Below are 15,968 nucleotides of genomic sequence, written 5' to 3' on the forward strand. Positions count from 1 at the left end.
CTTTCTGATATGTCCAGAAATCACTTTTAGCATGCAGACAAGACCTGGGCCCTCTGTGAGCTCCAGAGGCCCTGGGCATACAGGGCGACACATTTGCTCATGGCTGGCAAGAAGAACCAGCTCCTCAAAGCCTTGTGGACAGGCCCGGCTGCTGTTTCTGGCTTGAGGTGTGAGAGAGAAGACCCTTAAAAGGGAATTTCCCCCTCCAGGGAAGCCCCTGATCCCCAGGATCTCTTCAAGCCCAAGCTTAGGGAATAGCCAGCAAACTGGGGCAACGGCTTTTTCTGCCAGCTCGTCTTGGGTGTTCAGTTCCTGTCTGGGCTCTGACCCACCGAGCGACCTCAGGCAAGGCCTGGACTGCATCCGTGTCTCAGCGGACTCTTCTGTAAAATGCTCACAACTCCTCCCCTTGCTACTTTGAAGGGATTTTTCCAGAATGGAAACGTGCGCTTGCTTGGGAAATTCACCTGTTAGGAAGGTCCCAGCAGTTCCTGATCCAACACTCCTTCTCCAGGAGGCCTCCCTACCTGGTCCTCTCTGAAGGTCCCCACAGCCCCGGGGTCAGTGCACATTGCCCCTTAGCCCCTTAGTAGTCTCTTCACAGTGCTGGGCGCTGCCTTTCTCATTTGCCTGCGTGCCCATTCTCTGTCTTTCCTCTGGTAGAAAGTCAGTTTGGGAGTATGAGGCCACAAAGACTCTATGCTCTGTGTCTGGCACAAGTAGGACTCCCTGGGGAGGTGAATATTCCCTGAATATTCATTAGAAGGACTGATGCTAAAGCTGAAGCTCCAGTACTTTGGCCACCTGATGCAAAGCGCCAACTCATTGGAAAAGACTCTGATGCTGGGAAAGATTGAAGGCAGGAGGAGAAGGGGACGACAGAGGATGAGATGGTTGGATGGCATCACTGACTCAATGGGCATGAGTTTGCGCAGGCTCCAAGAGATAGTAAAGGACAGGGAAGCCGTGCTGCAGGCGTGCTGCAGTTCCATGGGATCACAAAAAGTTGGACACAGCTGAATGACTGAACAACAACAACTTGGGGAGGTGACACATGGGCTGAGGTTTGTGAGATCCACTCTGCTAGCAGCACCAGCCTATAAATACTCAATAAATATTATCTTTGAATAATATTATCCTCATAGCTCAGTCGGTAAAGAATCTGCCTGCAATTCAGGAGACCTGGATTCGATCCCTGGGTCAGGAAGATTCCCTGGAGAAGGAAATGGCAACCCACTCCAGTATTCTTGCCAGGAGAATCCCATGGACAGAGGAGCCTGGCACGCTACAGTTCACAGGGTCTCAAGAGTTGGGCTTCCCTGGTGGTGCAGAGGTTAAAGCGTCTGCCTGCAATGTGGGAGACCTGGGTTTGGTCCCTGGGTTGGGAAGATCCCCTGGAGAAGGAAGTGGCAACCCACTTCAGTATTCTTGCCTGGAGAATCCCATGGATGGAGGAGCTTGGTGGGCTACAGTCCACAGGTCGCAAAGAGTCGGACACGACTGAGCGACTTCAGTTTCAGTTTCAGTTTCAAGAGTCGGACACGACTTAGCAATGAAACCACCACCACATTATCTTTGAATACGATTCTCTCCCCCTACCTTGTATTTAAATCAGGCAACTGAACTAGAATGATAATGATGATAAAAAGAACAGCTGCCATTTTCTGACAGTGTTGTACGTGCAGGATCTCACACTTTCTGCCTTATCTTTCTCAGTCCTTCCAACTGCCCTGCAAGGTAGTCACCATGGCTATGATTTTCTCTGCTGGGAGTATGTGGGCACTGAGACTCCCAGGCGATGAGCAGACAGATGAGCCTGAAGTCACACAGCATGTCAGAGCAGAGGTGGCCTGAACACACAGCAGTGGCTGGCACCGGAGCCTGCAGATCACTGCGGCCACAGGCTAGAGTTGGAGCTTCACCCCCACACTGGGTAGATTGCTTGGCAGGGCTGGGTGAGAGGTATAAATCTTTGACATGGAAACAAAACATGTCGCTTCGGCTGTTTGAATCCGGAGAAGTGTTTGATCCCCTTCCAAATGTGGCCCAGAAGCCTGCAGGCTCCAGTTACGAGCATGTGATCTGGGAAGTTAATAAGGCCATAGCTTTTTTGAAGGGGCAGCTTGGAACAGCACCCCTGGGGGCCAGCGGCACGGCCTCGTTTGTGCCGTAAAACCGCTGGCTGGTCTGCTCGCCTCTTTCCATGGGCGTTGGCAATGGCAGCCCCAGCCTGGGTTTCCTGACTCTGGCTCTCCTCCATGGTCTTAAGGGGATACTTTCCAAGAGAAGCTCAGATTCATGCCATTCTCTCAGGTTTATCCAATTTTCCTGAAAGGAAATCAGCATCTAAAAGTTGCCCAGAGAAGTGGGGGCTTCATATATGGAAGGTTTGCACTTAGGAGCTCTGTGACTTCAGGCAAATTACTGAATCTCTCTGTGCTTCACTGTCCTGCACAGCAAATGATGGCACCGATAGTGGCTATGTTATTGGGTTGTGGAGAGGATTGAAAGGACTAATTCACGGGAAATACCTAGAACCATGCCAGGGACGTGGTGGCTGTCTAAGAAGTATTAGCTCATTACAGTTACAGTAGTTATCATTTCGATGCTGACCGTGGCGATGGCGATGGTGCTCCTAGACACGGCAGGCCTGGGGACCGCAAACAGGACCGTCGGGAGGCCCCTCTCTGGACACCGCAACACTGCCTAGGACTGTCACACCCACGAGATTTGTAAACTGGAAAGTGGCCAACATTGCAAAGTGAAATAAGTCTCTTTTCCAAATGAGACTTCCATAGATATTTATTGGGAAGCACTCAAGAAGAGGACCATTCTTCAACCTTATCTTTGTTCTACCGTCACCCCACTCATGTGAGAATGGATTTGTTCTCTGTACCCTGCTGGAACACGCCTTGTTTCCTTCTTATGGTTTCATTAATTATGCATTTAATATCAACAGGAACAGCATCCATCACTAAGTGCTGCTGGCCTGGGCAGCTGCTGTCCAGAGGAGGGGCAAGTACAAAGAGATTATCCTGAGTATCTTTTCTGGAACTGTGGCTTTATGATTCAAAGGGCAAAAAGGCAGGAAGCTCTGTGGGTGCTATTCTGTAGGTGATGAGACCCGGAAATTACAAAAATGACATTTCTTGCTTGGAGCTAAAAAATTTGCATTCCCAGGCCTATTCAAGATACTGGGCCTTGACATTCACATCTCTTTGCCTGGTCAAGGAAGACCAAGAGAAGATTTCCAGTTTAACTCGGTGAGAATTTTTGTTTAAGAGCAGTTTTCATGAGTCTAGACTATTACTTTGAGAAATTCAGAAGCAAAGCAGAACATTGCTCTGCCCTCAAGGACCTTGGAGTCTCAATAGCAGACTATAAATCCATCTTCTAGCATCTAAGCTTTTGAAGAAGATGACTAACTTTTGTTAGGCGTTGATGTAGGGCATTTTGACCCTTATCACACCCTGTTAGGTTGGGAAATATCCATTTTCCTGGTGAGTAAACTGAACTTCCGAGAAGTGATTGATTTTCCTATTAAAGGTCATCTAACTATTAAGTGGGGCTGCTGGAATTCAACCCCAGGCCTGTCTTTTCACTATTCTGTACTGTCTCTCAGAAATAGGGTGCCTAACAGACAGCTCTGTGTAGTTCCAGAAACACTGTCGGTTCATATTAGCTCTTCCTGGGCCTGGGGTAGAGATCTTGACAGTGATTGGCTGTGGAGTTAGCCTCTAGATGTTAAAAACTCTGATTGGCCCAGAAATCAGTGGACCAGATGTGCTCTGTGGCTCCAGGTAAATTTTTCCATCTTAGGCGAGTATCTGCTTGCTACTAAGACCATTCTCTCCACTTGGGAAGCTCTGATTGGCTCTGCCTTCATTAATTCCAGCCTTAGTCTTGAGGCAGCTCTGGATTAGCTGGGCAGCAGATATCTTGGGATCATTTTTGAACCTATACTGGAGACCCTGTGAAATGAAAACCTACCAGCATATCCCCAGCCACTGTGGACGGCTGAGGGCAGGCTTGGTCTCTATAATGGGCAGGGTAACCCGAGATGGCAAAAAATGAGAGAAGGAGCATGTGCAGCACTCACAGAAGCCCTGCAGAGGCCCAGAGCACTCCCCACTGGGAGGTCACGGCAGGACACCTCTTCCAGGCAGGAGCGTGCTCACGTGCCTGGTGACAGCGTCTGTGGCCCTGCCTGCTTCGCTTGAGGGCCACAGACAACCTCTAGTTGATGCTCCCAACCTGAATCTGTAATTGGAAGCTTTCACTCCCAAAATTAATGGCATCTTCAGAATGGCCATGGCACCTGAGTCTTTCCACCACAGGGGAGGGTACAGTGACGGCATTTTAGCAACCCTGGGTATTGGGCCTTTATTTTTTAAATTAAGAATTTGGGGTAAATAATAATTCAAGGCCACTGACAAAGAATCTCATAGGATCAAAGATTCTTGACGTCTCTGCTGTAAAGATATCTGACAAACCAGTGGATGAACGTCAACCAGCAAAAAAGGCTAATGGGATATTAGGAAAGAACGAGAAAAGCAGTTTCAGCAGAAGAGCAGAGTAGCTCGAGCCTAGACCTTCTGGAGACACATACACTTGGATTCAAATGCCAGCTTCACCGTTTTATAACTGCGGAACCTTGGGCCAGTTCTTCAACCTCTCTGGGCCTCAATCGCCTGCTCTCTAAAAATGGGGAGAACCATGATACAGATAGCCTAGTTTCTGGGGAGGATTTAACAAGGACACAGGCATAGGCTTATTAGTGAATGCATTCAATAAATATTTCCTAAGCGTATGCTGAGTTAGACATGATCTTAGTCACTGGATGTACAACAGAAGATAAGGAGATGAAGTTCTTGCTTGCATGATGCTTATATCTGGTAGAGGAGACAGAATAAATGATTGGGTTAGCCAAAAGTTTCGTTCAGGCTTTTCTGTGCCATGGGAAACCCGAACGAACTTTTTGGCCAACCCAATACTTCGGCTTAAGATAGGTCCTGAGTCCTGTGAACAGACTGAAATGAGGGTCAATCTGCTTTAGTCCAAGCAAGCTGGGAAGACTTCTCCAGGAAGTGATTTTTGAACTGAGATCACAAAACTGGGTAGTAGTTTGCACGCTTGCTAAGTCACTTCAGCTGTGTCTTATCCTATGCAGCCCTATGGGCTGTAGTCCAGCGGGGTCCTTGTCCAAGGGATTCTCCAGGCAGGAATTCTGGAGTGGGTTGCCATGCCCTCCTCCAGGGGATCTTCCCAACCCAGGGATTGGACCCGTGTCTCTTACATCTCCCGCATCGGCAGTCAGGTTCTTTAGCTCTAGCACCGTCTGGGATGGCCCCCTTTAGATACTGTCGAAAGAGAGAGTTAGGGGAGTTTGCCCATGACAAGGGAGCTGGTAACTGGATTGGAATTCTGGAAGGCAACCTGATAGTACCTATGAAAACAAACAACAAAGACAACAAACAATAACAAAATCTGCATAGACCCTGGGCCTTCGTGGTCCCACCTCTAGGAACAGGTACTACGAAAGTCTCTCATGCATAAAGATGTATAAACAAGGATGCTGATTACAGCATGGATGCTAAAGAAGAAACAAGTTGGAGTCCAGCTAAATGTCTGTAAATAGGAAACTGGTTAAACCTGAAGCGCATTCTTCAGGCAGCAGACCGTGCAGCAGAAAAGAGAGTGAAGCGGACCCGTACACGCTGATGTGGGGACACCTGCAAGCAATGCTGATGAGAGAAAACAGCAGAGTAGAGCGGACTAGTGAAAAAAGACGTCCACACATACGTTTGTTTATACACAAAGGTTTTTGGAAGGATAGCTGGTAAATTGTTAACAATATTTTCTTCTGGGCAATTAGACTAGGGTCCAAGGTAGGATGGAAAATAACTTTTACTATTTAACTTTTCAACCCTTTAATTTGTTTACTATGTGCATACTACATTTATAATTTTTGAGAGTTAATTAAAATAGCTGGGTTCTAATTACACCCAATAGCAGTATGACTGGGTGGCTGTTTAATTTATCTGGATCTCACTGTTTACATCTGTGAATAGAATTAGATCAGATGACCTGTAAATTTATCCCAGCTTTAACCTTCTGTTGTCCTGTGGTTTCAAAATATGAAATTCCCAATCAGAAATCACCTTACTTCTTCCCCAGGGAAAAGGAACCTGTGCATTTTGCCAAAGATTCTGTGGCTTCTCTGAGCCAGCCAGCAAGGCTCTTAATAAAATGCCACCAGGCAGCTTGGGGCAGGGAGGAAAGAAAAACCTGAAATCTTCTGAAACAACTGGAAAATCTCTCTAACAAAATGGAGATCAATAAATAAGTATTTTCTGGAGCACTGTATTCAAGCCATTGTGCAGAATTTGGCGTTAAGGATGCAAGTGGAAGGCAGCACCCTTGGCACTGGTGGACCGTACAGAGGAGCCAGCCCCGTGGCCAGCATCCGCGTTCCATCGACGGCGTGCCGGTGGAGGTCTCCAAGCACATCCTATTTCATCCAGCACTTGTAACAACTTTTTTATGGTAGTTACCCTGATTTGTTCCATTTTATAAGTAAGAAAAATGAGGCTCAGAAAGGTCCAGTAACTAGCCAACAACAGCTCAGCCAGTAAGAGAGACTGGTGTTCGTCGCCTAGTCTGGGAGGCACTGACGCACGTGCTCTGAACCGCTGGACCGTCACGCCACGGGAAGTGAGTGGAACACAAGTTTGCGTGCGGAACAGTGAATGAATCCACATCTTTGGTTGCACCTACTCACACTGCTCAAATCTGGAAGGGCTGAGCAGGCCCGATGAGTTCTGCCTTCTGGGAAGGCCTGGTGAAGGTGGTGGGTCTTGAGCTGGGCTTTGATGAAAGGACGAGACTTGGCTGCTGCAGGTGTGAGAACCACCATGAACAGAGCCATGGGGACCGAGATGCTCGTGTTGTTTCTGTGAGTCTGAATAGACGAGTTCCTCCCCGTCCCTGGAACAGGCAGTTTGCTGTGGGAGAAAACACTGGAAACTGCCTGGAATGCCAGATTAGTTCATTTGGCTCTGACTCTTCAGGAGCAAGAGTCAGGAAGGTGCAGGGAGGAGGTGGCACGAGGGTCCAGCTGTGTCTAGTAACCGCCACTGCTCACTCCCAGGCCCTCCGTGGAGCTGCTGGCCAGAACAGCCCCCCTCAGTCCCAGGGTCAGCCCCACGGAGCCTCACGGGCAGAACTGGAGGGGGGCTGTGGGTGAAACACTCAGCGTTACCATTACTGCTTTTTTTCTTTTGAATTTCTTATTTTGTATTGAGGTGAGGCTGATTAACAGTGTTATGATAGTTTCAGATGAACAGTGAAGGGACTCAGCCGTACATATACATGTATCCGGGCTTCCCTAGTGGGTCAGTGGTAAAGAATCTGCCTGCAATGCAGGAGCTACAGGAGTCATGGGTTCGATCCCTGGGTCAGGAAGATCCCTGGAGGAGGGCGTGGCAACCCACTCCAGCGTTCTTGCCTGGAGAATCCCATGGACAGAGGGCCCTGGCGGACTGCAGTGCATAGGGTATGGCTGTAGTGAGAGTGTGCCCACCCACATACATGTATCCGTTCTCCCCCAAACCTCCCTCCCACCCAGGCTGGGGGGCATACTTTCTGATCTACTGAGAAAAAGAAGCACTGGACCTATGGTCTTGTGATTCACAAAGATCTTCAAGGAGGGAAGTCAAAAGAAAATCAAGTGCAATCCTAAGTGTGTATCCAAGAGAACCAAAAACATAGGCCCACAAAAATTCATATGTAAATGTTCATTGCAGCATTATCCATAAAGGCCAAAGCTTAAGCTTAAGTGAAATCGCTCAGTCATGTCCAACTCCTTGTGACCCTACAGACTGTAGCCCGCCGGGCTCCTCTGTCCATGGGATTTTCTAGGCAAGAATACTGCAGTGGGCTGCCATTTCCTTCTCCAGAGGATCTTCCCAACCCAGGGATTGAACCTGCGTGTGTCCCACCTTGTAGGCAGACTTTTTAACCTCTGAGATACCAGGGAAGCCCTAAAAAATTTGCAATACCATGGACTATATAGTCCATGGAATTCTCCAAACCAGAATACTGGAGTGGGTGGCCTTTCCCTTTCCCAGGGAATCTTCCCAACCCAGGGATCGAACCTAGGTTCCCCGCATTGCAGGTGGATTCTTTACCAGCTGAGCCACAAGGGAAGCCCAAGAATACTGGAGTAGGTAGCTGATCCCTTCTCCAACAGATATTCCTGACCCCAGGAATCAAACTGGGGTCTCCTGCATTGCAGGCAGATTCTTTACCAATTGAGCTATCAGGGAAGCCCAAGAATATTTAATTTTCCTCCTGTAATTTTTTTTCAGTTTTAGAGTGAAGCTAAGTAAAAGTGGCTCAGATGTGTCTGACTCTTTGCAATCCCATGGGCCATATAGTCCATGGAATTCTCCAGGGAAGAATACTGAAGTGAGTAGCCTTTCCCTTCTCCAGAGGATCTTCCCAACCCAGGGATTGAATCCAGGCCCCCCACATTGCAGGCGAATTCCTTACCAGCTGAGCCACAAAGGAAACCCACTAATACTGGAGTGGGTAGCCTATCCTTTCTCCAGCGGGTCTTCCCGACCCAGGAATTGAACCAGGGTCTCTTGCATTGCACACGGATTCTTTACCACCTGAGCTATCAAGGAAGCCCTAAAAGCCAGAAGGTAAAAACAAACCAAATGTCCGTAATGGACAAACAAAATGTAGTTTGTCTGTATATACCGACAACCAGAACAGTATCCAGCAAGAAACATAAATGAAGAACTGATGCCTGTGACAGTGTGGATGACCCTGGAGAACGCTGTGCTCAGTGGAAGGGGCCAGACGTGAAGAGTCACACAGTTCGTGACCCCACTTCTCTGAAATGGCAGGAGCAGATCCACGGCGACTGAAGTAGCTGCGTGGTTGCCAGGGGCTGAGGGGGATGGGGCAGTGGCAGCGACTGCTAATGGGTGGAAGGTGTCTCTGGGGGATGATGAAGATGTTCTAAAATTAAGTAGTAGTGATGATTTACTACTAGTAAATAGTAGTAAATCTGCTAGTGAGTATGGTAAAACCCACTGAATGGTATACTTTTAAAAGTTAATGTTATGATATGTGAATTATATCTCAACTTTAAAGAAAAAAGAAAATCAGGAATAGGGTGACAGAAAACATTCTTGAGGGACTAACTCAGGTGGAGTAGAGGTAGAACTTAGTGAGAAGTTTCACTAGATTTGACATGTTTGGCTGTTCTCAAACATGTTAGGTGTGAGATTTCTGGAATTTTTCTCAAAAGCAATGCTAATTCAGCTCGCTTTGTTACACATCTATTTCCTGTTGTATCCTGATTACTCTTTTGAAATCCCCTAAATTCAGGAATTTCTCACCCGAAAAAATAACCCATTCCATGTCCTATGACCAGGTTTTCCCTTTCCTCGGCTCATAGTCTCATATCTCGGTCTTAAACAGGACGAGATGTGAGCTCTGGGCTTGAGCAAACAAAGCAACACGTTGTCAGAACTTGCAGGTCATAGGGCCACCAGGAGGAAGGGCAGCTGGTATGGCTGAGAGACACCCTGACCTTCACTGTGTTTGGAAGTGAGGTTACTATGGAAACAGAAGAGCTCGAGATCTGATTCTCAGAGTGATGGGCCACCTTTGGAAGACTTTGAGGAAGGGAGGGATAGGATCTGGTCCTTCTGGGCTCTGTGTGCTGAGTTGACTTTATGGGGGCCCCAAGCCAGGAGGTCACTTCACTGCACCCCGGAAAGACTTGGTCTTTTGGGCTGTGAGAAATAAAGTTTCAGGTAAAAGAAGGAAAGCTATTCCCTCAACAGCGTATAAGCTGCGCGAGGGCAGGAACTGCTGTCTGTGTAACCACTGCCCTGGCCCCACATGATGATACCTGGCCCATTGAAGATGTTCTGTAAATATGTGTCAGTGTAGGGTCTGCTAAAGACAGACCACAGCATGTAGAAAGAGACCTGAGTATCAATCAGTAGTGAAAAAGTAAAGTGCAAGTGTTGGTTGCTCAGTCACGTCCAGCTCTTTGTGACTCCACGGACTGTATCCCTCCAGGCTCCTCTGTCCGCGGAATTCTCCAGGCAAGAATACTGGAGTGGGTAGCCATTCCCTTCTCCAGGGGGGCATCTTCCCAACCCAGGGATCGAACCTGGGTCTCCTGCATTGCAAGTGGACTCTTTACTCTCTGAGCCACCAGGGAAGCCCCATCAGTCAGTAAGCCTGGGTTTAAACCCCAGCTCTGCTGTATGTATAACAAGCTGTGTGACCTTAGGCAAAATACTTCACCCCTCTACACCTGTTCTTCTCATCTGTAAAATGAGCCTAATAATGGCTGCCAGGTTTTGAGAGATGGAGGGAGGGATATGTGGGAAAGCGTCTGGCCCGTGGTAAAACAAAGGGCTTGTTTTGCTTTTCTCTGAAACAGGAGCCACAAACCCAAGTGAAAGTAACCGCAGTGAGGACATTACCAAAGGTATAGCTGCCTTTCACTTAGTCTTGGCCACTGGAAACCTCCAGTGAGCATCTTTTGAGTGAAGGATGACAGCCTCATTGGCAGGTGATTTCTCTAGCTGGTGTTACCCTTCCTCTTGCTAGTCAACATTTAGAGAATGCTGGACAAGTATGGGCTTCATCCACCTGCTCCTTTCAGGGCCATGACATTTTATAATAATTGCTCTTGAGCACCAAAGGCACCAGGTTGTACTATTATTTGCTTTGGTACCAAAGAAGTCACCAGAATAATGAAAAGAATAGTAAGGCTAACCAGAGCTTTGGAGCTCTTACTGAGATCCATGCCCTTTATTATTATTTTTTTTATTAAGTTTTTATTTTTACTTTATTTTACTTTACTGTATTGGTTTTGCCATACATTGACATGAATCCACCACGGGTGTACATGAGTTCCCAAACATGAACCCCCCTCCCCCCTCCCACCCCATGTCATCTCTCTGGATTTAAGCACATCATCTTTACCACAGTCCTCTGGGGTGGATACAGAGCTAGCCGCCACCCTCCCCCCCGCCCCCCCGCCCTTTGCAGATGGGTTCACTGAGGCCCCACAGGACCTTGGTGTGAGTCTCGATCTCTCTGTCTGTGGCCTGCACCAATGTCACTGTCACTCCTGCTGATCTTTGGAGCACTTTCCCTCTGCTGCACACTTTGCTGGACCTGTTTCGCCATGAGCGGGTGAAGCGGGTTCTAGTCTCTGCATTTAGCACCAAGAGATCATGTAAATGTTAAAATTATGGTAAGCCTACTTATCAGCTGGGCCTCAGTGGTCCTTGAACGCAAATGAGCATGAGAATCATCGGAGTGCTTGTGAACACATGGATTTCTGGGGTTGGATTCAGTAGGTTGGAGTGGGGCCAGAGAACCTCCATTTCTAACGAGTCCCTAGGTGATGTCGGTGCTTCTGGTCCAGGACCAAACTTCAAAACCATAGAGCTAAAGGGAAGGAGAAGGCGACGTATTCTAAGATGGAATAGGCGGCAGGCTGGTCCTCTGCTGCCAGGTGAATTAGGAAAGACTTCCAGAGACACTGTTGTTGTTAACTCTTAGTGAGCCCATGGACTACAACACACCAGGCTTCCCTGTCCTCCAGTATCTCCTGGAGTTTGCTCAGGTTCATGTCCATTGAGTCAGTGTTGCTATCTAACAGTCTCATCCTCTGCCATCCCCTTCTTTTTTTGCCTTCAATCTTGCCCGGCATCAGGGTCTTTTCCAAAGAGTTGGTTCTTTGCACCAGAAGCTTCAGCTTTAATATTAGTCCTTCCAGTGAATATTCAGGGTTGATTTCTTTTAGAATTGATATGAGAGTCTCTGAAATCCTTATCCCTTATTGCCCCCTAATTCTAGGGCAGAGAACCACCTCACCAGGGCACCCAGCTGGGCTGAGTTATTCATTTTCCAGAAAAACAAAATGAAGCAAAACAACAGCAACAAAAAAAGAGCGGCCCTAAAATCCTTCTTCTTGCCCAAATCCTGTTGTCAGAGAGAGGACGTACATGGTCAGCACCCAGAGAAATCCATCCATTGTCCTCCTTTGGCTGGAATGTTAATTTCAGAGTCAGTGCCAGTTAGAAAATTGCAGTGCACAGAATTAAACTGGTTCTGCCTCTGTCTTCTGCCATCTTCATAAATTATTCACATTACCCAGCGTTTAATATGCTTCCCCACTTCGGCACTCCCCATGACAGTTCTCCATTCTTCCGTTTACAGCTGTGGAACAACTATTTTCATCTGGCAGTGGCTTTTATCACTCAGGATTCTCTGCAGCTGGAGCAGTTCTCTCACGCCAAATACAACAAAATCCTGAATAAGTAGGTTTCATTTGGAGCTCCTGAAAAGGAGGGGGGAGGTTTGTGAGAATCTCTGAGGTGATGCCTGAAGCAGACATTTTTTTTTGTTTCTCCTAGGTACGGGGACATGAGACGGCTAATTGGCTTCTCCATCCGTGATATGTGGTACAAGCTTGGTGAGTAGGCACAGGCATTCAGACAGACACGTGTGCACATGCCAGGCTCCTTCTTGAAGACCATCTGTTGGAGGGCCGTGGGGGTTTCAGCAGAGGAAGCTTGAAATAACAGTTTATCACTGTATACACCCCAGGTCTTTAATAAGTGCCTGATGAGAGAGAGTGCCCATCCCAACCTCCCATCCCCTAGGACAGCGGTGGACCTGCTTCTCCTTGATGCCCCTGAGGGGTTAAGAAATCAAACTGGAATTTGCAAGGAGAAAGAGCATGACTGCTGTGGGGATGCACGCCCCCCCCCCCCCATCACGTGTGCTTCCTGCTGATTGGTACACATTCTGCATCCTGCTTCTTACGTGATGTTGTGACCTGCCGAAGGCCCTCCAGACTCATGGGGCAGAATTGATTCTGTGGCAGTCGAGGTTCTCCTGTGATATGATTTGAGCTGGAAGGTGACCCCAGAAGCTGTCCCTGCTTCAGTGAGCTACAGGAATCCTGGGCGAGCTGAGTGGTACCTATGGGAGGAAGGAAGGGGAGATGGAGTCAGCAAGACATTTATTGAGAGTCTGAGTCAGCCCTGTACAAGGAGATTTTATTTAATCTTCACATCACCTCCTACAAGATGGAAACATTTCACCCTCATTTTATCGATCAGGGAACTCGGAGGGAAGGCGCTTGCTTGAGATGAAACAGTAGCGAGCCGCAGAGCTTGGTTTTGATTTCAGGAGGATGGGGGCTGCACACCTTGCCCAAGGCCTGAATCCTGCTCCATAAATCTGTGCAGAAAGGATGAATGGGTAGTAGTGAGCTCTTTTCACCTCCTATTTCTGCGCCCTCCTTGACTCTGCTGCTGAACTGCTCTGTGCTCGTCTTAGATGTGGACTCTCTTCAGTAGAGCAGGACTCTGTCTGCCTGTTGGATTCAACCTAAATCACCTCCCCAGACCTCTTAGCATCTATCAGTCCCATCTGACTTCCTCGCCCTTCCTAGCAAGGTGCATTCATCGTGGGGAAAGCAGGTGGACATCTGCCTGGGCTGGGTTTGCTGGCAGCATTGCACTCAGGTCAAGAGCACACGCTGGGAGGAGGAGGGCCGTAGACTGGTTCCCAAAACTGAAGGGTGAGCTGGGGGTCCGGACCCAGAACAGACTCCACCTCTGCCGGGGGCCATGCCTTGTCATTTGCACGCTGTGAGGCACAGAGCAGGGGCCCGAGTGACACTGGCCCAGCTTGGGGAGACAGCGCCATCTCCCAGGGGTGTCTGCGAGGCTTGGAAGGGCACACACTGGCAGTGGGAAGCCGTGGAGGCCACACCCGTGGGAGAGCTTTATCATCACTTTCACCCTGTTACGACAGCATCCTTAGCTGTAACAACCAAAAATGTCTTTGCGTGCACGCTAAGTCATTTCAGTCATGTCTGACTCTTTATGACCCCATGGACTGTAGCCCTCCAGGCTCTTCTATCCATGGGATTCTCCAGGCAGAATTACTGGAGTGGGTTGCCATTCCCTTCACCAGGGGAATCTTCCTGACCCAGGGATCAGGAGTCTCTCGCATTGCAGGCAGATTGTTTACCCTCTGAGCCACCAGGGAAACCCTAGACATTGCCAAATATCCTCTGTATGTGTACATGTGTGTGTGTATGTGTGTGTATGAAACTCCCCTCTTTTGCAAGCCATCACCAAAAGAAACACCATCTCTGCCCTGTGTTTCTGGAGCAGCATTTTTTTTTTTTTGTTTCTCTGCTTTGGATAATGATAGGGATAAAAGAAACATTATGTATGTCATTTACCACTACCATGCCATAGGAGAAAAGTGCACAGTGCCGGTGGTAGCCAGCATCTGGCCGCGGCGCAGGAGTCTGGGAGGGAGCCGTGGGGCTGCAGACTGAGGCGGGCGCACCCCGGCTGGAAGGAGCAGTTGCTGTCCTGCCTGGTTGGCTGCTGTCCTATTAGAATGCAAGGCGGACATTGCCACAGCTTCCAGTTTATCAAAAGAAGCCTAGAAACATAACTTTTCAATGCATTTTCTAATTTATTAATATTGGTGGTAACTAGTTGAAAGTTTTAAAAGCACCAAATGTGTCCAATGAAGCAAGGGGCCCAGACTCACCCTGCAGATGAGTTTGTCTTCTCTGCTTTGCGACAGCAGAGACGAGGTGAAGCCGTGGTGGGCTTCCTCTCCCAGACCTACATCCCAAGTGTTGCCAGGACTGCAAAACAGGGATCTGTGCTTTGTTTGTTTCCGGTTCCTCCGCACAGCCTGTGCTTTTCTGAATGTCCTTCATTGCCGTTGTTTTGCACACAGAAGATTTTATTTAGATATAGATTGTTTTGGCAGGAGCTTCTGCGCTCCCAATTATGCTGATGAATGAAAAGATGTTACCAAATACTCTACCTGCTTAGAATCACAGAACATCAGAACTGGAAGGGCCCTTTAGAGAGCATATTGTCCAGCATTTTTCAAATGTTTATTTTTAGCTGAGGACCAATAAAAAGAATATACCCTGCTCAATACAGAAATTGGATGAAAGCCAAGCTGTTCTAATTGAAGTGGAATGGGCAGGGTTGGGGGCGGGAGGGTGGGTAGAGCTACTCTCCTGAGCTCCTAAGGAGATCCCTGCAGATTTTCTGGGAGAAACCCTTAAGCACTTCAGAGAATAGTTTGAAGCTACAGGTCTGTCCAACCCACCGATTTACCAACAAGGAAACTGAGGCATAGAGAGGCAGAGAGTGTGTGTCCAGCATCACAGAGTGGATGAGAGGTGGATTCGAGACAGGGGAGCCTGGCATGCTATAGTCCGTGGAGTTGCAAAGAGTCGGACATGACTGAGCAATGGAACAGCGAGCAACAGCAGGACAGGTACACTGGTGTGTCTGTCCAGAAGCGTCATGGACCCCTTGCTGTATTCAAGTACCTGCGGGGTGAATTAGCGGAATGCAAAGATATACTTGTTAGGGTTTGGGGGTTGCAAGAAAGAGATGCCGACTGTGGCTGCCTTAATTGGAGAAGGTACTGATTGGAAGGGCAAGGGAAAATGGGCTGTGAAGGGTAGGATTAGAGCCACTCAAGGATCCAGGGCAGGTGGTGTGATGTTGCCTTTAGGATGTTCTATCCCTATATCACTCTGCTAAAGGTCCAGTCTCTAGGGGACACCTTTCTATTGTTCTTCCTTGGGTGACCGCTCCATCAATGTCCCCACCAAGCCTACACCCATCAAGGGAGGCCGAGTTTCCCAAAGTAAAATGTTCATGGAGTTATGGAGAAGTCAAACAAAGACACAGATGTGCACTGTAGGAAACAAAAAGGAAAAAGTTCTGTTGCAGGGATGGCCATCTCCTCGTCTCTTAGCCTGGCCTCCTTGGAAGAGGAAGGCGTATTGGCCTGAAGGGACTTTCCTGCTGCTCCGTAGTTACCTGGCTGCCTTCTCCTTGCCTGTCTGCTTCAGG

General features: G+C 48.3%; 1 protein-coding gene across 1 annotated transcript in view; it reads left to right on the forward strand.

Moving 5' to 3' along the window:
• Positions 1-15,968, forward strand: part of DOCK2 (dedicator of cytokinesis 2) — a 444,911-nt gene that overhangs the window by 351,579 nt on the left and 77,364 nt on the right. Inside the window, exons 30-31 of the mRNA XM_068990795.1 lie at positions 12,268-12,368; positions 12,465-12,523. Of these exons, the coding sequence (XP_068846896.1) occupies positions 12,268-12,368; positions 12,465-12,523 (160 nt within the window). The remainder of the gene's footprint in view (positions 1-12,267; positions 12,369-12,464; positions 12,524-15,968) is intronic.

This window comes from Capricornis sumatraensis, chromosome 18 (genome assembly GCF_032405125.1).
Source record: "Capricornis sumatraensis isolate serow.1 chromosome 18, serow.2, whole genome shotgun sequence".
Taxonomy (NCBI): Eukaryota; Metazoa; Chordata; class Mammalia; order Artiodactyla; family Bovidae; genus Capricornis; species Capricornis sumatraensis.